Consider the following 23,505-nt stretch of genomic DNA (forward strand, 5'->3'; position numbering starts at 1 on the left):
TTCTTATTAAAGAAAAACTGAGGACGGTATAATAGAGAAGATAGGATTTTAAAAAGTAATAAAACTGCTAAATCAACACAATGATGTTTCTTTTGGTCTCCCCTCTCCAAGTGTATGGGTTGGGTCTATACCCCTGGCCCAAGGTTTCTTGACTTCAGACCTTAGTTTCCGTTGTTCTGCCTCTGAAGTTATTTTTCCTTCACTTTGTCGTTTTTCTCTCCCTTTTAGTCCAGAGTGGCAGTCATTCCATTTATACAGATCCCACAGCACTGTTGTTGATTTCCTGGGAAATATACTGGGATCATGCTCATTACACAAAAAGAGTTTGCACAAATCCTTCCTGTATAACTCCATCCCTAATCCTGGCTCTTTCTGAAATGGCTAACTGGTTCCATACTTCATTAAATTTTCATGTGGGACACTATTCTCTGGGGCCTCTCCTTCTAGAGGCCCACACTTTTCCAAAACACCAATTTCTGTGTTCTTTGTACCCAAGATTTCAGTTCTCACTTATCTCTTTTTCTCTCACATTTTACTATAAGCTGCAAGGAGAAGCCAAACTGCATTTTCCACATTTAGTTTGGAAATTTCTTATACTAAACATCCAGTTTTATCACGCTCAAGTTCTGCCTTCCATCTACAAAGAATGCCTTTCTTCCGGTTTATAATGATACATTCATCATTTCTGTATAAAGCCACATCAGAGGTATCTTTAGAGTCCACATTTCTACCAACAGTCCGTTCAGAGTATTCTAGGCCTTCTCTATCAAGTGAATCACAGTTCACCCCGAATCTTCCCCTTATCCATTTAAAATCTGTTCCAACCTTTTTTACTATTTGCAAACATAGCAGCACCCCATTTCTCTGGTTCCAACATCTGTTCTAGCTTGCAAGCTGTCAGGATGTGATATACCAAAAGTGGTATGGCTTTCAGACAGAGGAATTTATTAATTTGAAATTTTATAGTTCTAAGGCCATGGAAATGTCCAAATTAAGGCAAGTCTATAAACAATGTCCAAATTAAGGCATCCAGGGAAAGATAGCTTGGTTCAAGACTAATCAAATTCAGGGTTTCTTTCTCAGCTGGAAAGGCACATGGCAACGTTTGCTAACTTACTCCCCAAGATTCTTTAATGGCTTCCTTGGGACTCTGTTCTGGTGGCTCTAAAGCTTTTTCCAAAATGGTTCCCTTTTAAAGTGCTCCTGTAAGCAACTCCACCTTGAAGGGGTGGAGATATGTCTCCATGGAAACCATCTAATTAAAAGTTGCCACCCACAATTGGGTGAGTCATATCTCTGTGGAAACAATAAAAATGATTCTACCCAGCAATAGTGAATGAAGATTAAAGGTCATGGCTTTCCTGGGGTACATAATAACTTCAAACCAGCACAACCATTCTTGCAGATGCTGACATTCAAGGCTCCTGAGCCCAGGCAGTTTCCTTTAGGTATACAGAAGCTGGCATTGTCTGGGGTATTGACTAAAATTTCTGCAGGCAGCTTGTACCAAAAGGCAGATAGTCCCCACATGCCCACAGTTGCTGAAAGTTATATACACTGACCGTCTCAGGGTGTCAGAGACCAAAAGTCTTGCTTCCTCTGGTGGATGGTAGTGTTCTGGCAAGCTGACAGGCCTCAGAGTGCCTTGGTTTTTTCATTACATGGCGGTGTCCTCTCTTTTCTCTTCTAGGTTCCTGCTGACTTCTGGCCTCTCTCTGAAGGGATTTTTATTCTTTTTTGGGTAAAATTGGTATAGGAAATGTAGATTGAACATAACCATGTGGGAATTTTCAGGATGGTTTTGTGATTTGTGTGGATAGTGGATATATTTGAAATTGGGATGTTCCACAAACTGCTCTCACCAAATCTTACTTTCGTTCCATTGTTAGAAAACATCCTGTATAATTTTAGATCACATAAAAACTATCACAATCGTCTCGTGAAGAAAACGGAACATCTCTATTTCTCCTTGGTTAGCTCCTCATCCTGGCCTGTGTCTGTTTCAGACACAGCATTTTTCTGAACCTTCATGAAAGGATGCATGATGCATCCTTCCTGTGGCTTCCAGCTCTGGGAGCCCTTGATTCCTAAACCCAGTCCATTCTCCTTTTCTTGGCCCTCTGATTCCTTGTGCCAGGCTATTCACACCACTTGGTCAGGTTCAGACCCTTCGTTTGTGCTCTGGTCATGAGAATGATTCCTAACTTGTATCTCCTTGGTTGTCTGTTACTCTTGCATAAGCCCATGCCTGTGGGGACAAGGGGGTGGGGGTGGGGTTGGAATGAGCTTCCCTTATCCCAGTTGTGTTCTCTGAATCTGTCTCAGCTAAACAGTTCCAGCTACAAAATTCATCATCATCTTGTAGAAGCATGGGGGGAAATAATCTCTAAGAAACACAAAGCAGTCCATTCCAGAGGGCAGACAGTCCCTTCCCTTGAACTCGTATGACATGTCAGTTACTTGGGACCCAGAGTCTTCAGGCAGCTTGGAAGCGAGCCAGGGTGGCTGAATCCGGCTTCTCTTTCCTGGCTATTTCCTTGTCTTTGGAGACCATTGCCCAGCTCTGGCAGCCTGCCTGGCCCAAAGAAGGGAACAGTGAAGGTGTGTGGGCGAACCGAGTTTCTCCCTGGTGGCCACACGGCACTTTCAGCCTGTCTTCTGTGTGAGTAAAAGCAGCTGCCACTTCCAAGAGCCGATTTGACTTCCCTGTCGTCTCCCCTTCTCCCACAGGTGGGCATTAACTACCAGCCCCCCACCGTGGTCCCCGGGGGGGACTTGGCCAAGGTGCAGCGGGCCGTGTGCATGCTGAGCAACACCACGGCCATCGCCGAGGCCTGGGCGCGCCTCGACCACAAGTTCGACCTCATGTACGCCAAGCGTGCCTTCGTGCACTGGTACGTGGGGGAAGGCATGGAGGAGGGGGAGTTCTCGGAGGCCCGGGAGGATCTGGCTGCCCTGGAGAAGGATTATGAGGAGGTAGGCGTGGATTCCGTGGAGGCCGAGGCTGAAGAAGGGGAGGAGTACTAAGTGAGCCGGAGGCATCCTTTTCTTCCATCCCCTTCATCCCACACCTTTCCAGCTACTCCTGTCACGGCTGCTTTCAAAAGCTGTTTACAATTAAAGTTGCTCTATTCTACCTGTCTGTCTTGATGCTGCACTGGGACATACCTGCCTTCTCTCCCACAGGGGCATGGACAAGGTCTCCATACCCATGCCAAGTGGAGGGAAGGCTGCTTGGGTTCCAGGGCTCTGCCCTCCGGGTGGGTGTGGGATACTGCCAACACCACCACCCCATTTGAAGAAGCCACGTCACATGACAAGATCCAGGAGAAATAGCTCAGCATTTCACATCTAAGGTTTCAAAATGGATTTACTAAATTCTAGGAAAACTGTTAGGTTTCTCAATCAGATTAGCCATTTTTGGCCTCCACGATGGGACATGCTTATGAAGGTATCACAAAAGCTTAGAACTGGGCCATTCAAACTGGAGGTCTATGGGTAGGCCTAGGTGTGTGTGTGGGGACTGTGGCAGAATAAAGAACTTGGCTGCCTTTGGCCAGGCTCTTGGGAGACATCCTCTAAATCTTTGAAATTTCCTATGATAGCAGGGTCTTGTCTAGGTACGCCAGAGTGGATTTGGGGGGGGGGGGGTTGGAACCAAATCGCATCAATGGGATCTCTCTAAGGAGAGGAGCAGGGCATGTGGGCATTGATGTCAACAATCATATAATGAGACCCCAGTAACAACCAGACACCTGAGGCCCAGAGAGAAGGGGGCGTGTTGTAGCCCCATGTGCAGAGGGCATGGGAACTTGGCCTTTGAGACCCGCTCCCCTGCCCCCCACATTGCCCTTACGAGTCTCTGCTCTTGGCTTCTCATTTGCATCCCTTTTGGCTGCAAAAGCTGTAACTGTAGCTATGCTTTCCTGGGTTGTGCATGTGGTTCTGGCTTACTGCACCTGCTGGGGTGCTGGGAACTCCTGAACTCGTAGCCAGTTGATGAGGTGAGGGTGGCCCTGGAGACCCTTGAGCTCATGGCTAGTCTGAGCGGGATGAACCGTGGAGTCGTCTGGCCTAACTGCAGGTAATTATGTGGGAATTATGTGAGGGCTTTCCGGTGTCACAGCAGTCCTGAAGCCGGGCGTAGCCACAAAATTCCCAAAACGGTGGGTCAGATTTTTCCTGGGGAAAAACTACAGGTTTTAGTGAATTTTCCATGGCATGAATGACCCACAGATTAGAATCTCTGGGTTACAACAGAAGCAGTTCCTCTTTTGACCTGATTGTCCCAGGACTGTTTGAAAAACTGCTTTCTCCCCTCCACGGTGAAGCTGATACCACCACTGTACCTCAGCCCTCGCTGGGAGTCGCTGCACCTTTCAACTTAAGCAAAAGGTGAGTGCACCCAGGACCAGCACACAGCACCCCTAATTCTAAATTTTTTGGCCTCATTATAAATACCTATTTGCAATAAGATGAACTTTATTCAGAAGGTGAAAGAAAACATCTTGAACTGGACCATCAGTTTTTCAAAAAGGTTTATTTCCCCCGGAAGATGACATATCCCCTCTCATATGTGGATGGTGGGGCCCAGGAGTCAGTGTGAGGGCAGCCCCTGGATGATGTACCCTGTTCTAGGTGCTGCCCCGAGTGGGGCTTTTCCCAGGCCCTCCACCCTTGGGCAGCCGGGTGGCACTGGGCTGGCGGGGCCTCCTCTGGCTTGATCCTTCCCGGCTGCTCCGCTCTGCCAGAACTGGGGCTCCGCCGACATCAGTGCTGCCCTTATTTCTCCCTGGGGAAACAATACATCATTAGGAGCCCGGCATACCCCGGTCAGCATGCCTGCGCCACCTGCACTCCCTGAGCAACGTTTAGAGTGCATTCCTCTCCAGTACATTTTCAGCCAGGGACCCTACATCTGCGTGGAGTCTTGCAGCTCAGGGCTGCCTCAAGTCAGTCATCCAGCAGAAGCCCTTGGAAAGGACAGCAGTGCAAGCAGAGAAAAATTTGAAGGAGCAAAAGCCATGGGCCAATTCAGCTAACAGTTCAACTCATTTACTCTTGCCCTAGAAAGACTTCACCTGCCTGTCATTACTGTACCAAAAGAGGAAGGGTCCACCGGAGGGGCTGCACGGGACCCTCTGGCACTCAGCCACCCACCTCCCCACCTCCCCTGGTGCTCGTACCTCCTTGGGAACAGTCCACCTGAATTAGCTGACTGAGCTGCACTGGATACACTCATGATGAAGGAGGAAGTACAATGGTTATCGCCAATTTAAGTCAGATTTTTGGTTCTGGTTTCGGAAGCTCTTTTGCACACACTTTTTCCTATCAAACTCTTCAGGTACTCTTGGCCATCTTTTGTCACATGAAGAGTCTGTTAGGATATTCTGTGATCAGTGATCTCTCCTAAGTTCCATTCTGTTAATAATTAGAAATCAACAACCCTATAATTATTTTAAGTTTGAACATTATGACTACCCAATTCTCTTAAAATTAATTTCAAAATTCAAATAGTTTTCAGTTATTTCTGTCCTCCATGCTCTACTATCAAGACTACATAGGCGTAGTGTGGGTTGTTCAGCTCTGCCTGGGGCTCCACAAGTTTTATGGGCTGCACTCTGCTCATAGGCACGCTCTCTAATTTGGAGCAATGCCCAAATTAAAGCCCATTTCACAGGAAGACATCTTTGGCTCCACACTCTAGGCACTTTATAAAGTGTCTAGGAAAATCAGTGGCTCTAGTTCTTATGCAAGTAAGAAATCACATTTGGGCCTCAGAATATTTGCAAATGCAGCACACAGCTCTACAGGGTTCCGTGATCAGTTCCTAGAGAGGCTTGAACACCTGGCATTTTCCCTCTGAATACTAGGTGGTCACAACTCAGATAAATATCACTGGCTCAGCTATACCTGAGTCGTGACTTGCTTACTTTAAGTCTCCTCCTCTTTGCCACGCCCTTTGGGCTGCTGTGAACAGCCAGAAGACCTGTCATCTTCCTTGGGCCACTGTGGCTTCCCCGGTGTCAACCACATCCGCCAGACTGAGAGGGGAACAAAATCTGCCCAGTAGCAGGAATGCCTGCTTGGTCACAAGTCCCCTCCGCTCCCCCAGAGTGACCTCCTTAGGGATCTCCTCCACTCAGCTTTAACCAGAGCGTGTCCCCTACCCCGGTAATCCTCATCCCTCCACAGGCCTCTATCTCAAGTTTAGTCAAATAGCCTGCCCTGGCAACTTGTGCCTACCTGGGCAGGAGGATGCAACTAAGTGTCCTATAGGTCTGATAAGCCATTTCCATTTCACAATTTGTTACTGTCTTGAGCAAGAGGCGGCACTAGCTTTGAGGCACTGCAGACTCTGGTTCCTTCAGGATTTGAAACTCGCTCGCCACAGCCTCTAATACAGCTAAGTTCTTCACAGGATTCGTGCAGGGCTGTGATAGCCCTGAGGAGAATTTCTGGGAAGTCATTCTTGGGGGAACTAGAGGCTCCTTGCTACCTGGTGGGGTGAGAGGGCTACAGAGGTCTACCGTGAGACCTGACAGCTCCTCCCCACCTTCCTGTCTTGATTTTCCCATGCCTCGCTTCTCTGGGCTTCATACTGAAGTATTCATTTGATTCAACTAAGAAACAGTGACGGCTATCCAGAGCCGAGGCGGGAGAGCAGACAGGACCTGTGGGGGGTGAAGGTGGGCTAAGCCAGCTGACCATGGCGAACAGAGACAAAGCAGAGAACGTTCCCGAAGTGTGGGGAACAAAGCGCCAGCATTCTGATCCTTACCAGCTGCTGGGGGGGCAAGGACCCCGTCTCCTGTGGGCTTGCCACCAGCACCCCCATCGCAGGCTTGCACCCTCCCTGAGGCTGGGACGAGCAAGAAGGACGCAGAGGTCAGGGTAGGGCCCTGCAGCACTAAGCCCACCTCGGCCACTCCCTTCCCAGGGCCTGGGAGCCGAACGAGGCATTAAACTGGGGTGACTGTGGCTCACAGGCCAGGGTCCTCACCACCTCCTTACTTGCGTCAAAGACAGCCGCGACTGACTGGTGTTAAACACGGGCTGGCTTGTCGGAAAGTCAGGCTTACAATTTCGACTTTAGGACCATAGGACCCAGCAGTCCTACTTCTCAGTGTGCACCCAAAGGAATGGAGCAGCGGCTCGAACAGGTCCTCTGCACCAATGTCTGCAGCAGCGTTATTCCCAACACCTGGAAGGTGGGCACAGCCGAGGTCTGCCGACAGGGAGGGGATGAACAAATTGCTGTACGCACGCAGTGGAATGTTACTCAGCCGTAAGAAGGAACAGGGATGCACCTTGAAGACATAGCGTTGACTCAAATAAGCCAGATGCAAGAGGACAAACACTGTGTGATGCCACGTCGTGTTCTGGCCACAAAATTCCCCATTTTAGTCATTGTGAAATGCACAGTTCAGTGGTGGTAATGGCGTTCACGAGGTTGGCCTACCATCAAGAAAACTCTTCCCTCTCCCCAAACAGGAACTGTCCCCATTTAAGCAATGACTCCCCTTCCCCACCCCCACATTGGAACGATGTTTTTGTGTGGGGGTGTTCCCTGTACCTCCACCTCAGCTCTTCCTTGGTGTTGCTGGGAATGTTCCAGAACAGCCTGCCCCACAGAACAAGTGTGAGCCACACCTGTAATTTAAGTTTTCTAGTAGCCACACTCAAGGGAGAGGAGAGACTGGTAAAACTAAAAGAAGTAGTATATTTTAATTGTCCAGTTACCCAATATATTATCATCTCGAGATGTGACGGGTATGACATGTTACATAGTTTTCTCAGGGCCAATTCTCGGACATCTGCCATATATCTTACGTGCACAGCACATCTCGCTTCAGATCAGCCAGGTGTGGCTCGTGGCTCCAAAGTGGTCCCTATATCCCGAGTTTCCTCTTACACCTCACAGGTGGCCATCTCTTAAAAGCGCTTATAGCTTCTTTAATAACTTAGAGAACATTCAACTGGATTCAGTTTTCCCCAGACACCTTTGCCATGACAACCATCACCCCACTGTGCTTTTAGGTTCCTATCTCCCCTGTTTTTGCCAGGCATGAGCGAGCTGACAGTCCTGCAGGCAAACCCACTGTGCTGCAGCTCAGTGTCCAGCCCCTGCTGCCTGTAACCTTGGCGGGTCTCCAGCTCCTGGTTTGTGGCCCAAAGCAACTCCACACACCCTGAGTTCTGTGAGAAACCTATGGCCAGTTAGTCCCAATGACCCGAACCCCAGTACTCATGCCAGGCCAAACCTGTTAGCTTCCATCACATCCCTCTGACAGCTCACGCATTTTCGCCAGCCCAGATCTGCCATTTACAGGGCAGCCAGGTCGGTGAACAGCTGCTGTGATACAATGGCCTGAGATCTCGGCTCTTGCCTGATGGGCTCTGCCTCTTGGCCGCAGCCCACTCCAGCGCACCCCTCTATAGGCCCCGATCCCTGCCAGGTTTCCTCAGACTCCCTTCTGCCCGCACTGGGCCTCTCTGGGATTATGCTCACCCAGGAGCCTCTGTGCCCTGTACCCCCCGGCACCCTGCTTCCTCATGCAGAAATTGTTTCTGTGGGACCAGCCCTCCATCTACTCCTGACCTCACCCTCAGAACCCCTCTTCAGCTCAGGTGCTCCCTGTTCCTTCCACCTCTGTCTGCCCGTGCTCCTGTGCCACGCCAAGGCGGCCCCATCCCTACTCCACCAAGATGCACCAGCCTCCACCTCCCTTCTCACCCCACTTCAGGACATCCCTCCCCTAAAACCAGTGTGTACCCCCTTGGCCCTGCTGACCCTCCTGGTCCCTCCTCTTTGCTGACACCCCAAACTCTAGTCCGTCACCAAGGCCTACCTACTTAACCCCCAACATACCTTTTAATTCTTTGCCCTCCTTTCACTACCGTAGGCCAGGCCTGGCTCCCACCCGAGGCTGGACACGTGCCTCTGTTCACCAATGCCTCAGCTCGCCCCACTCCAGTTGGGGAGAGCCCCTCCAAGGGCCACAGGGTGACAACCCAATGTGCCAGCTGGCCTTCCCACCCTGCTTCACTTCTGTTGCTACAGCAAGGCTAGGACTATTGAGGTTCTAGAAGCTCCTGTGTGACTGGACAGGCTGCACTGGCCTCCCCCCATATGCCCATCTCTATCACTATTGGTTTCTACAGCCATCCCTCTCTGTCTGGAAACTCACCCACGATGCCTCCTTTTTGTCTTGTAGCCAGTCCCAGCCCACCCTGTCCCGGGGTCTGAGCTATCCAAGGAGGCTCCTGTTCCACAGCTGGGGACACAAAGGGCCTACAGAGAAAGACCATGTACCCCCAATAGCAAGGTGGCTAATGTGGGGTCTTAGGAACAGCTCCTGGCTCGGGGACCCCCGTCTCACCCCACCTGCAAGGTGCCCCCAGCCCAGGACCCTGCAGGAACAGGGCCTCACGGTCTCTGAGTGATGATTATGGAGGCCTGGGAAGGTAGCAACATCTCTACTGCACCCTGTCTGGGTGACAGCCTCGAAGAGGCCATTGTGGGGTGCTTCTTGGGCCTAAACCTGTGGAGGCCACAGAACACCAGCTGCCTCCTCCCTAGCCCTTGGCCTGCTGTCCTCTCCCTGGGGCAGGGGCACTTCTGCAGAGCCAACTGTCACCTACCAGGGCTTGCCTCTAGGGGTTGTCCTGTCCCCTGACACCAGCCTGACCACATGCTCTAAAAGCACTGCGGGATGCCTCTAAGGAAGTTGAGCCATGAATTGCATCCCCTGCGTCTACACTGGGCAGTCGGGGCCCACAACAGGTTCCAACGAAAACGAAAGAGAGCACCAACCCCCAGAGATAAACCAATAAACGCGACCTGCAAAAGGAGAGAACAGGCAGCAAGAAAACCGGAGGGAACCAGGGGGCCCTGGAGAGAGAGGCGAGTACGTGGCAGCTGGGCCGTGGAGCAGAACCGGAGAGGCTGCGGGCCGAGGGGCAGAGAAAAAGGAGGACCTGGTCGGGGAACTACTGTTCTTGGCCGAGAGAAAGGAGGCCTCTGGAAGTCGGAGAGAAACACAAAGAGAGCAGACAGGGCACGTGTCAGTGAGACGCCGGGCCTCTCGGGACAGGGGCAGAAACCCGGGGTCACTCACTCCCGCCCAGGGGCCCGGCTCACCTGCCACCCAAATGTCAACCCCTTCCCGGGATGTCTGTGGCCCCCCCGGGCTTCTGGGCCAGGATACAGCCCGGACCGCCTTTGGTTCACTTGGGAGGTTCGGCTGTGATTCAGGGGATCCCCAGTAGCCGTGGGGAGCAGAAGTGACTTGCCCGTTGAGGCTGAGACAGAGCAGGACCCAGCACCTTTATTCCCCAGTCGTCACCCCCAAAAGGGAAAGCCCTTTAAACTGGAGCCCAGAGCTCTCCCCTCAGGCCCCGGTGCCCTGGAAGCTCTGTAGGTGCAGGGACAGCAGGAGTAGAGGACCCAGGCCAGGGGATTGCAGGGAGGAGCACCTCCTCGAGGACCAAAGTCATTCTGCTCCCGTGTTTTCGACGGAGGGGCGGAAGGCGGAGATGGAGAGAAAGCTGGGGCAGCGAAAATCCCGGGGCGCCCCAGCCTCCTTGGGCTGCTGTGGGGCCTCGCTGTGTCCCCAAGATCTGGAGGTGCCCCGCCCCCCACCCCCCACTTGCAGCGCAGCACCCAAGCCGGGACTCTGGGGCCACTAAGACAGAGAGGTCCTGGCCATCCCCTGGCCGAGCCACCGGTGCCGCCCCCAACCCCCTTCCGGACCCTGTCTCCCGGCCGGGGCGCACCAAGCCCGGCTCTGACCTCGCGTCTCCGGCATGCTGGATGGGGGCAGAGGCATGGCCGCGGGGTCTGGGGTCTCACTCGCCAGCCTCTGCCCGGCACACATGGACTTGAGCATCTGGAAGATGGCGAGGGGGGCCACATTCAGCTTCAGCAGGTCCACCAGGATCCTGGCGAGAACAAAAGCGCAGTGAGTCCTCCGCGCCCCGGGCTGGGCCTGCGCGCGCGGGCCGGGCGCGGCCACGGGGGCCTCCTCGCGCAAGACCCCGGGTCTACGCTGGGCACACCCCGCCACGGGGGCACGCCGGGGGCCGGGGAGGGCTGGGGCGCCCGAGGGACCCAGAAAGCGCGCGAACCCCCCAACCGGGGCTCACTTGAACACGTCGGGGTCGATGGCGCAGCCCGCCGCCTGCGCCAGCTCGTACAGCTCCATGTCCTCGGCACTCAGCACCTTCTTCCGCCGCAGCGCCAGCTTTTGCAGGGCCGCCTCTAGGCCCGGGGGCACCCCGGGCCCGGGCCCAGCGCCCGCCGCCGCCAACCCCGCGGCACGCCCCCCGCGCCCGCAGCGCCCCCTGGCGGCCCGGCCTCACGACGGTGCCCGCGGCCCGCCGCCCCGACCGCCCTGGCCTCCTTCACGGCGGCCCCAGCTGGGATGCCGTGGCGCGCCGCGCAGAACCGCTCCGGGGCGATTGCGGCCTTCCCTGCTAGGCCGCCCGAGGCGCGCTTGCTGAGGTGTCCGCAAGCAGCACAGTGCCTGGCATACAGTAGGCGCTCAATAAACGCCTCGGGGACGCGGAGCTCGTCGTCGCACCCCGGCGAGCAGTGTTCCCCACTAGGCGGCGCTCCTCCAGCGCGCTAAGAAACGGCCGCCGCTGACGCGCACGCGCACTTCTTGCCGGAGACCCCGCGCGGGCTGAAGAGGGAGCGCATATGGACCCAGTGCGCACGCGCAACCAGAGGCGGCCCCGCGCAACCAGGGGCGGCCCCCACCCAACCCGGCGGGTCTTGGCTTTGCGCACGCGTAGTTTGAGGTTGCAGCGCCAAGAGATAGTGGCGCTTTTCCCGCCAGGCTAGGCGCAGCGCGCAGTTTGATGACGACGTTCCGGCTCCAGGTGGCTGAATGGCGGCCTCCCGCTCTCAGGTTAGCTCAGGTGAGTGGCTGGAGCCGCCCGCGAGTCGGTCCCGCGCTTTGGCGTTCTCCCTGAGCCCCGGCCGGGTGGGAGGCCCACCGGCCGTCTTCCGGCCAGGCCCCGGCGTCTTTGCCCGGCCTGGAACGGGCCTGCGGTGGAGACGAAGGCCCCGTCTGCGCCCTTGTGGCACTCTCCCGGCGCGGCCAGCAACCCAGTCCCGGTATGTGCTCGGTTAACGAAGGTTGAGGAAGTTGGAGAAAAGTGAACTGCGAATGTGTAGGAGCCAAGGGTTAATAGAAAACCTGCGGAATTTATTGGGAGTGACTGGCTTCAGAGTGGCCTCGGCAGTCTGAGAGGGAGAGGATGTTTGTTTTTTCCTTAACCCCCAAGGTCTTGTTAGCTATCTGTTGTATGTAGGGAGTAATATACTGAAAAGCAGGCACTCTGTTTTATCATGAAATGTATGCATGCTTTTAGTCACGTAAACCCTGCAGTATATAAGCAGGAACTAGTTAAGAATAAAGTTGTCTGTTGTCTTTACTGCTAAAGCTTCAGACCCCCTGATCCCAGTGGCTCTCGTTTTACTTTAACATTCCTTAGGGTCATAACAGCGGCCAACAGATGGCGACCACGAAGGGACTCTAAGAAGGGACTACTGGTTTCGTAAAGTATCCAAGGAAATTGAGTGTCTACGGAAGCTGAGGATTCGCCACAGGAACAGACCTAGGTCATTGTTGTAAGTCTTTTAAAGTTTAAAGTAATTTTAATTTCCTTGTAGCATCAGGGTAATGGGAAATCATAGCGGGCGAATGGAGGAGTATATTTGTGTGTTGAGAACTTTGTTAGAAACTACAGGGTCTCAATGAAGACTTCAGAGTCACTAGAGCTCTTTTCTTTAGTACAGAAGTATTGTTATTGGTTTCAGCCTCGAGGCTACAATGTTTTCCATTATTATGATAGATTTAAAAGATTGCTTCTTTACCATACCTTTAGCAGAGCAAGAAAAAAAATTAATTTCTGAGCTTGTTTTTAATGAGCTGCCTTTATATAAAAATTCTTATACACCTGAGTCAGAAAGTATTCAATAGGAACAATGCACAGAACAAGTCAGTGCTCATTAATGGTTCCTATGGAATTGTAACAGATTCGTCCCCTAAGGGGTATGCAATTCAGGATTGTAGTTCTGACTCAAAGTGTTCTGTTGTTACCTTGGTTTAATCTAAATAATTATTCTACTGAAATTTATACCAATGCTGCAAATTAAATCTTGTGACAAGGAATGGGAATGACAGCTCCATCTCCTTTTGTTAACTTAGATCGTCGACAAATAGCAATTTGGAAACTAGCCATGAGTTTAGCTCCTATTCATATTTGAAAAAGAAATATATTTTCAGAACTTTAAAACTGAAAATTCTTGTTAAAAACTATATATTGATGTTTCAAATATGCATTAACTAAAGTATTTTAAGTATTTAACATTATTCTAGGAACTCTAATTTTGATGGTAATTATGTGTGGTAAAATATTTGTTTAAAATAATGACTTTAAGCATGAAAAATATAAAAGATGTATTTTTATTAATAGGAAGAAGAATAGTTTTATCTTAAGATAAAATGAATAACTTACAAAATGAGAAAAATGTAGGACAAAGCCTGAACTAATGTAATAATTGCTGAGGGTTTATACAAATGGAAATTATGGTCAAAATGAAGAAAGAGTTAATGAGTCTAAAATAACAACGTTTTCTTGGACTCTTAATGAAAAGATATAAAATTTTTTTTCTAGATAATCAGTGTAAAAGGCAAAGAGTCTGTGTTTTATCAAAGTAGCTTACGTTAACTTTTATCATGTCGTTATCTGTATAAAAAATACTGATTTTCTTCTGGGTATCATTATACTGGCAAAAAACTGTTTCTTTTCTTGCCCCAAACCAGGTGGCTTAATCTATTAATCTAAGTAATATTGCTGTAAATGAATCTATTACTCACTAAATAATATTCAGATGATATGAATACCTAAATTCCTTTAAGCCAAAATATTTTAATGCTTTATCCAGTGTTTATATAAACTACATAGGTATAAACTAAATTTATCCCAAAATAACGATGACTCAATTCAGGAGCAGATCAAATTTGAGGGTTGAATGCAAGGAAAAAATATACTTGTGGCATCTGCTCTATTCACCTGATCTTGCCATCATGCAGCTGATGTTGCTATCACATGACCTTGAAAAGAAACAATTAAAATATGCACTTTAGCTGGGAGGACTGGCTATCCTCCTGGAAAGAGGTGTACTTTAATAAAGATATCTATGTCCCAGGAAGCTCCTCTTGGACCCTAGCCAGTTCCCAGAGGACCCAACTGTCATGGTTAGGGACAGGTGTCAACTTGGCCAAGTTGTGGTACCTGTTTATCTGATTGGGCAAGCGCTGGCCTGTCTCTTGCAATGAGGACATTTCGTAGGATTAGGTCATGATCACGTCAGCTACGTCCACAGCTGATTCCATTTGTAATCAGCCAAAGGGGAGTGTCTTCTGCAATTAGTGATGCTAAATGTAATCATGGGAAGCCTTTTAAGGAGGACTCAGAGGAGACAGATTCCATTCCTGCTTTGGCTGGTGAGCCTCTCCTGTGGAGTTCATCCAGGCCATCCATCGGAGTCATCGGCTTTGCAGCCTGCCCTGTGGATTTTGGACTCTGCGTTCCTACGGTCACGTGAGACACTTTCATAAATTTTATATTTGCAAGTGTTCCCTGTTGATTCTGTTTCTCTAGAGAACCCTGACTAATACATCTTGGTACCAGGAGTGTTTCTTAAGGAACAGAATCTTAAAAATGGGTTTTTATGAATGGTTTTCTACTCTGACTGGACTCAGAGACACTAAGGACTCTGATTCCCGTAATCAGAATGACACTCCCAATCCATGGAGTGAGTTGGCAAAGGAGATAGTCAAAATATCATCATTCGATTCTCCTAATGCTTCGCTTGTACGAAGCCAGACCCTGGAGGATAATGTTTTTGACACCTTTACAGAGTTTTGTAGAAATAAGAGTTACAGAGATGTTGGTTGGTTGTTGTTAGATACACTGTCTACGTTAAAGGGTGAAAGGGATGGGCTTAAGGCTTCAAACGAGAAGCTTAAGCGCCGTCTGAAAGATGTAGACGTTTCTATGAGTATCCTGAAGGAAAATCTTATTTCCTGTAGCCGTAGACTTGAGATCTCTGAAAATCAGACTCAGAATCTTATTGTTAGGGTAGCAACTTTACAATGTAAACTGAAATCTCAGTCTTGCACGGTGTCTGCCGTTAAAGTGAGGGCATTGATTGGAAAGGAGTGGGACCCTGAAAAATGGGATGGTGACATATGGATTGATAATGATGTTGGGGGTGAGGTTGAAACCCTAGACCATGCTGAGCCTTCTCTAGATAACCCTGTAATAGTCTGCCCTGAGGACATAGCCGCCCCACCTCCAGCCTGCCTTGAGGAATTGGCCACCCAACCTCCCCCTGAAGGGATTAGCCCTAGAGTTATTAATCCTGTTTCACCAGATGAAACTGCAAATGAATGCCCTGAAGCAAATGGCTTGGAAGATATTTCTAATTCTTTTCATGACCCACCCCCACCACCCTCATTTCTTCTAGACCTATAACTAGACTAAAGTCCCAACAGGCCCCTAAAGGCGAGGTACAAAGTATCACACATGAGGAGGTACGTTATACTCCAAAAGAACTGTGTGAGTTTTCCAATTTATATAGACAGAAATCGGGAATATGTGTGGCAATGGATTTTAAGAGTGTGGGATAATGGTGGGAGGAATATAAGGCTGGATCAGGCTGAATTTATTGATATGGGCCCACTAAGCAGAGATTCTGTATTCAGTGTTAGAGCTCGAGCGGTTAGAAAAGGTGTTAACAGCTTGTTTGGGTGGTTGGTTGAAACATGGATCAAAAGGTGGCCAACATTACCTGAGGTTGAAATGCCAGAACTGCCCTGGTATAATGTAGATGAGGGGATCCAGAGGCTTAGAGAGATTGGAATGTTAGAGTGGATTTATCATGCAAAGCCTGCATGTCCAGAGGAATGTCCAGAGGATGCACCTTTTACCAGAACAGTGAGAAATAAGTTTGTGAGACTAGCACCATCATCCCTCAAGAGCTTTGTGGTTGCATTTCTCTGTTGGTCAGATATTACTGTAGGAACTGCTGTCACTGAGCTGTAATCCTTAAAGACAATGGGGATGACAGGATCCCCAGTTGGCAGAAGCCAGGTGGCAGGACTTAATTGACAAAGACTGGGTAGACGCGGCTATTATAATAGACAACAAACTCAAAGGAGGCATCAAAATTATATGACACACAGAGATTTGTGGCATTGGCTAGTAAATCATGGGGTGCCTAGAAATACAATAGAAGGGCGGTCTACTAAATTCTTGTTGGAGCTGTATAAACAAAAGAGTTCTAGGTCAAGGGAACAGAAGTCTAACCTGAATTACAAAAACACAGAGTCACGGCCCCTTAATCAATTTCCAGACTTGAAACAGTTTACAGACCCTGAGCCCCTTGAATGAAGGGGAGGCCAGGTCCCTATGGGGGAGAAACCTGTTACACTGCCACAAATTTATACTGTTAACCTTCCTCTAAGTCTTCCCCAAGGAGACCGACGGCCTTTTACCAGGGTAACTGTGCATTGGGGAAAAGGAAATGATCAGATATTTCGGGGATTATTAGACACTGGTTCAGAAGTGACATTAATTCCAGGGGACCCAAAACGTCACTCTGGACCACCAGTCAGAGTGGGGGCTTATGGAGGCCAGGTGATCAATGGAGTTTTAGCTCAGGTCCGTCTCACAGTGGGTCCAGTGGGCCCCCGGACCCATCCTGTAGTTATTTCCCCAGTTCCAGAATGTATAATTGGCATAGACATACTGAGCAACTGGCAGAATCCCCACGCTGGTTCTCTAACTTGTGCAGTGAGGGCTATTAAGGTGGGAAAGGCCAAGTGGAAGCCACTAGAACTGCCCCTACCAAGCAAAATAGTCAATCAGAAGCAATACCGTATTCCTGGAGGGATTGCAGAGATTACTGCCACTCTTAAGGACTTGAAAGATGCAGGGGTGGTGATTCCCACCACATCCCCATTCAACTCTCCTATTTGGCCTGTGCAGAAAACAGATGGGTCTTGGAGAATGACAGTGGATTATCGTAAACTCAACCAGGTGGTAACTCCAATTGCAGCTGCTGTTCCAGATGTAGTATCATTGCTTGAACAAATCAATACATCCCCTGGTACCTGGTATGCAGCTATTGATCTGGCAAATGCTTTTTTCCCAATAGCTATTAGTAAGGACCGCCAGAAACAGTTTGCTTTCAGCTGGCAAGGTCAGCAATATACTTTCACTGTCCTACCTCAGGGGTATATCAACTCTCCAGCCCTATGTCATAATCTTGTTCGCAGAGACCTTGATCGTTTCTGCCTCCCACAAGACATCACACTGGTCCATTATATTGATGGTATCATGTTGATTGAACCTAGTGAGCAGGAAGTAGCAACTACTCTAGATTTACTGGTAAGGCATTTGCGTGTCAGAGGATGGGAGATAAATCCAACAAAAATACAGGGGCCTTCCACCTCAGTAAAATTTCTAGGTGTCCAGTGGTGTGGGGCATGTCGAGATATCCCTTCTAAGGTGAAGGATAAATTGCTGTATCTGGCCCCTCCAACAACCAAAAAAGAGGCACAATGCCTAGTTGGTCTTTTTGGATTTTGGCGACAACATATTCCTCATTTGGGTATGCTACTCCGGCCCATTTATCGAGTGACCCGGAAAGCTGCTAATTTTGAGTGGGGACCTGAACAAGAGGAGGCTCTGCGACAGGTCCAGGCTGCTGTGCAAGCTGCTCTGCCACTTGGGCCATATGATCCAGCAGATCCAATGGTGCTGGAAGTGTCAGTGGCAAATAGAGATGCTGTCTGGAGCCTTTGGCAGGCCCCTATAGGAGAATCACAATGCAGACCCTTAGGATTTTGGAGCAAAGCCTTACCATCTGCTGCAGATAACTACTCTCCTTTTGAGAAACAGCTTTTGGCCTGCTACTGGGCCTTAGTAGAGAGTGAACGCTTAACCATGGGCCACCAAGTTACCATGAGACCTGAGTTGCCTATCATGAGTTGGGTGTTGTCTGACCCACCAAGCCATAAAGTTGGGCGTGCACAGCAGCACTCTATTTTAAAATGGAAATGGTATATACGAGATAGAGCCAGAGCAGGTCCTGAAGTTCCTACGGTCACGTGAGACACTTTCATAAATTTTATATTTGCAAGTGTTCCCTGTTGATTCTGTTTCTCTAGAGAACCCTAACTAATACACCAACTGGGCCAGGTCATGTAAGCAAATTGGAATTTGGCCACTATTGTGGGAAAATATCATAAAAACTACATGCAACAAATTTAAAATTACCAAAAATGCACAACCGATTATAAAAAAATCCTCATTTCTGCATTCATTTTCAGTCAATCTAATGAATTCATTTTACAAAATCTGGTCATTTACTATGGGTATATGTCATTATTGACACTCTGCTTTCATTTTTGCTACCAGCCACTTTAAGCATTCTAAATTATATGTTACAAAACCTGTTTGATATTTTAAAAAGAAATTCTGATTTATTAAGCAAAGGGCAGTTAACAACTGTGGCTGGACAAGAATTACAATTAATTGAACAACGCATTCAAAAGGACAGCTTGTTCAAATAGATTTAGAAAAACCTGTTGATTTTATTCTTTTCTTTACCTTGCAATCTCCCACAGGCCTACTTTGGCAAGATGGTATTTTAAAATAAATTTTTTTACCAAATAATTGACAAAAATGTTTAAATACATATTTGCAAAAAATCGTTTCTTTAATAGCCAAAGATCGCCAAAGATGTTATCAATTAAGAGGTCACAATCCTAAGCGCGTAGTGTGTGATCTCACAAAGGGAAAGGTTCGAAGTCTATTTATTTTCAATACCTCTTGGCAAATAGCATTAAGTAATTTTAAAGGACAAATTAATAATCATTTGCCTATGTCAAAACTTTTGCAATTTCTTAATCATAATGATGAACATGCAACTATGTGGTGATGTTATGAATTACTGATTTTATATATAGAACGGAATAATGATATGTTAGAAATGTTTTTATTCGTTTGTTAAATTTTTTTTTTTAATAAATAAATAAATAAACAAACGTTTACAATTTCTAAAAAGAACACAATGGATTTTGCCTAAAATAGTTCGGGCTTCCCTGCTAGCTATTACCGTCTTTACTAATGGTAATAATAATGGGCAGGCTGCATATGTCACCCCAGGGGAAAACAAAAGTTAGAAAACACCTTATACCTCAGCCCAACGTACTGAATTAGCAGCTGTAATTCAGGTATTGCAAAATTTTCCACAATCTCTTAATATTGTTTCTAATTCTAAGTATGTCTGCCAAACAGTTACTCACATTGAGAAAGCTTCTTTGTTTAAAGGAGATGAACTGTCCGGAATGTTTTTACATTTACAAACATTAGTTAGAAGTCGAACTAATCCTCTTTTTATCATGCATATAAGAGCTCATACTAATCTTAAAGGTCTTTATCATTACAAAATCATCAAGCAGATACTCTTGTAGAAGTAATTCAAGATCCCATGATATTTCACAAATTGACTCATATTAATAGCAAAAGGTTGTGAAAGAAATTTCCATCTTTATCTAAACAGCAAGCTCAGGACATTGTTAGGACTTGTCCAACATGTGGACCTTTAAATGCATGCCCATTTGCATCAGGGGTTATCCTCGAAATCAAAAAGCAAATGAGTTACGGCAAATGGATGTTACTCATATTTCACGTTTTGGTAAAATGCAATATGTACATATTATTATAGACACCTTTTCTCATCTCATCTGGGCTACCGCATAATCTGGAGAACATTTCTGTCATGTTCGATCACATTTATTTAATGCTTTTGCTGTTATGGGATGCCCTCAATCTATTAAAGGACAGTGGTCCTGCTTATATAGGGAAGCAATTTCGTAAATTTTATACTACTTTTCATATTACTCGATATATCACAGGAATTCCACGTAATCCCTCTGGGCAATGAATTATTGAATGAACCAACCAGATGCTAAAGTCTGTGCTCATAAAACAAAAAGGGGGAGATCAGGATGATGATGTTGTGAAAATAAGTACACCAAAAGAGCAATTAGCAAAAGCACTGTTTACTTTAAATTTTTAAAACATTTATAATAATTCATCACAGACTCCTGCAGAACAACATTTTAGTAATTTGGAAAAAAAAGTAATATGACCCAAACAGAACTGCAGCTGCAGCCAATCTATTGGAAAGATGTTAAGGATGATTTATGAAAACCAGGCATGATAAAGATGTGGGGTAGGGGATTTCCTCTTATCATTACAGATGATGGAACCTCGGTTCGGATTCCCTCGAAAAAAATAAAACCCAGACATGTCGACCCTGACGAAAATAACTAAATGGGTAATGTACATTATAGGACATACAACTTTAATTGCTGAAGGACAGAGACATAATTATACTTATTGGGTGTATATTCCTAACCCACCTCTGCTGCAGGCCCTAACATGGGCAGATCCAACTTTACAAAAATATCTGAATACTAGCTTAGGATTCCCAGGTCCAGTAGATTCAAGGCTTCCAAAACTACTTAAGGAAGAAGGAAAAATGGTGTCAAATTTAACTCTTCCACTTTTAGAAAAACCCATATGCATAAGTAATAAATTACCATGTATGACAACAAATAATCAGACTACATGGTTTAAGATCAAAGATGATTCTCATAATTACTTATATGTATATCTCCCTCCATAAACTATGGAATCAAATGATATTTGCCTGTTAAATGGAAAAGAAAGTTGGGATGGATGGCAGTTATGTCATATGGATTGAGCAGTTATCATAATTAATGATTCCTATGGAATTGTAAGAGATGCGGCCCCTGTGGGGCCTCCCATCTCTAACTTGAAGATACTGAAACTATATGGACAGGCAAGCTAATACATAGAGGACGATTTGTGCCAAATCCATGGGATGATAAATATAACATTAAATCAGAAAAATTTATGGAAATTTTCCTAGGACCAGGATCAATTTTTATAGCAAATTCTAATAACTATAACGTCTCTTTAAATAGCAGCTATAAACATTATATGCAAATATGTACTAGAGATCCATATGTATTTGTTAAAAGTCATATGCATATAAGAAATCAAACTTTTAATTGTGAGAATTGTTTTCTATTCACTTGCGTCCAAGCATTTATGTTGCAGGAAAATGAGGTGATTATAGCAGCAAGGAGAAGAAGAAGAGGTATGCTGCCAGTACAGATATCAAGATCCTGGTAATCCTCTCCAGAAACACAAGTCCTGATCCATTTGGCAAAAGAATATCTGAAAAGGACTAAGAGACTAATTGGACTCATTATTGCAGCTGTCGTTGGAATCATTGGAATTATCACAGTGGCTGTGGTTGCTATACAGACACAGTATTATGTTAGAGAGTGGGATAAAAATGCCAGTGAACTGTGGCATAATCTATCTCACATTGATGAGCAAATTAATAATAGAGACAGCATTGGTTCATATTGGAGATCAAATGTATAATTTAAATTTTTTACGACGTTTAAAATATGACTGGAATGAGAGCAATTTTTGTATTACCACTTTTAGATATATTCATTCTGAAATAGAATGGGAAAAGGTAAAAAGGCATCTTTTGGGGCATTCAAATAGTTTAAGTCTCAATATTTTAAAATTACAAAAGCGAGTATTAGAAATATCTCAGAGTAATTGACATATAACTGATGGAGATGATGTTATACAATCACTGACCCAAGAGCTAAAAAATCTTAATGCTATTTATTGGTGGAATTCTTCTCATTTTGTGACAACATTGGGAATAGGAATCAAAGTCAGAGCGCTTGACTGGTGGCCAATGACGGGTCAGACCCTTCCTTCAGAACTTAAAGGCAACCTAAGACAGGCACAGTCACCTCGACTTAAAAAATAAAAAGGGAGAAATGTAGGAGCCAAGGGTTAATAGAAAACCTGCGGAATTTATTGGGAGTGACTGGCTTCAGAGTGGCCTCAGCAGTAAACTGTGGAGACTGTTATCTGCTTACTTGGAGGACAGTCTGAGAAGGAGAGGATGTTTGTTTTTTCCGTAAACCCCAAGGTCTTGTTAGCTATCTCTTGTATGTAGAGAGTAATTCACTGAAAAGTAGGCACTCTGTTTTATCATGAAATGTATGCATGCTTTTAGTCACGTAAACCCTGCAGTATATAAGCAGGAACTAGTTAAGAATAAAGTTGTCTGTTGTCTTTACTGCTAAAGCTTCAGACCCCCTGATCCCAGTCTCTCTCTCGTTTTACTTGAACATTCCTTAGGGTCGTAACAGCAGCCAACACGAATGAAAGTTGAGCAACCTGGGGGTCCCACAGCCCACTTCATAGGATGCTTGTGAGGAATGATTGGGGGGGGGCGTGCTGATGCTTCTCAGAGAGAGGGAGGTGCCGCCTTAGGGAGGTATTAGCAGCAGTGTATTGACGTTAACGGAGGGTTGCCGGCTTCAGAAGAAAAAGCAAAGTTTGAAGCGCTCCGGAAGAAAAGTGGGTGGAACGCTTGGTGCGCAACGCTCTGGGGTGTAGCTGGGGCGAGCATGGCCTCGGCCTTGTCAGAAAACAACCGTCCTAGGAGACATGTGTGGTTCCATGAAAGCTAACTCTGACCCAGGAGGTGTTGTCACTTTATCATCTCTAAGGCTCTGCCCTTTACAGACTGTCCAGGATTTTATGTTGCTTTGAACCTTTCAGAGTAATACACACTACTCTTGACCAGATGGTTCAGGCCTAAGGCATTTTGTCTTAAGCCTTCCTTAAAACTGAAATTGGTAGCCTGTTTAAACTGACAATTGAAAAAAACTGGGTGGTGTTCCTGCTGCCAATTGGCAGAGATGGGGTGTCTCCTCAACACCCCTTACACAGCCTCCTTGCACACTAACTCCTGTCCTTCCACTATCCTGCCAGTTGCTGCAGGATATCTTTACTGGGCATCTTTACTCATATACAGCGAACAGAGCTGTGCCAGGAAAAGCATCACTAACCCATGGGCAGGACTCGGGCAAGCTTCTTCTTTACTCAGTCCAAGTATGGGTATTTTCTGTTTCTGTCCTGGGTCGGCAGGAATCTGGCCGGCAGCTCATATTTTTCCAGTGGCCAGTTCAAAGGCTACCTTGGCAGAACTTGCCCCACCCCTCCATTCATTCCTATAGAGCACAGGTATAGGGGAGAGCATTTACACACCTGTCTCAGATTTGCGAGGAGGTCTTTGTATTTGAATCTTGACTCTGCCCTTTATTAGGCAAGGGCAAGTGACTCTAATTCTTCAACTGTAACTGACCTGGTAGAGTTGTTGCAAAGGTGTATGTCCTATAACTGTGTAACAAACTGAGAAGCTTAGAATAGCACCCATTTATCTCACTGTTATGTAGTCATAAAGATGAAATCAGGGTGTCTGCCAACTTTACTCTTAATCTG

The 23,505-nt window shown here is 47.0% G+C and overlaps 1 protein-coding gene and 1 pseudogene across 2 annotated transcripts in view; one reads left to right on the forward strand and one right to left on the reverse strand.

Annotated features, from left to right (window-relative positions):
- The window catches only part of LOC143683866 (tubulin alpha-3 chain-like), a 47,648-nt pseudogene extending 44,512 nt beyond the window's left edge, over positions 1 to 3,136 (forward strand). Inside the window, exon 6 of the transcript XR_013175681.1 lies at positions 2,731 to 3,136. The product of XR_013175681.1 is annotated as a tubulin alpha-3 chain-like (transcript). The remainder of the gene's footprint in view (positions 1 to 2,730) is intronic.
- A 1,385-nt stretch (positions 3,137 to 4,521) lies between these two features.
- LOC143682998 (mitotic-spindle organizing protein 2-like) lies at positions 4,522 to 11,704 on the reverse strand. The gene is made up of 6 exons (XM_077159331.1): positions 11,664 to 11,704; positions 11,451 to 11,606; positions 11,149 to 11,346; positions 10,796 to 10,944; positions 9,845 to 10,024; positions 4,522 to 4,792 (listed from the first exon to the last, which is right to left on the reverse strand). The coding sequence occupies exons 1-6, from the start codon at positions 11,702 to 11,704 to the stop codon at positions 4,635 to 4,637; spliced, it is 882 nt and encodes a 293-aa protein (XP_077015446.1). The 3' UTR covers positions 4,522 to 4,634.
- Between the last annotated feature and the right edge of the window lie 11,801 nt (positions 11,705 to 23,505).

Source organism: Tamandua tetradactyla, chromosome 5, assembly GCF_023851605.1.
Source record: "Tamandua tetradactyla isolate mTamTet1 chromosome 5, mTamTet1.pri, whole genome shotgun sequence".
Lineage (NCBI taxonomy): Eukaryota > Metazoa > Chordata > Mammalia > Pilosa > Myrmecophagidae > Tamandua > Tamandua tetradactyla.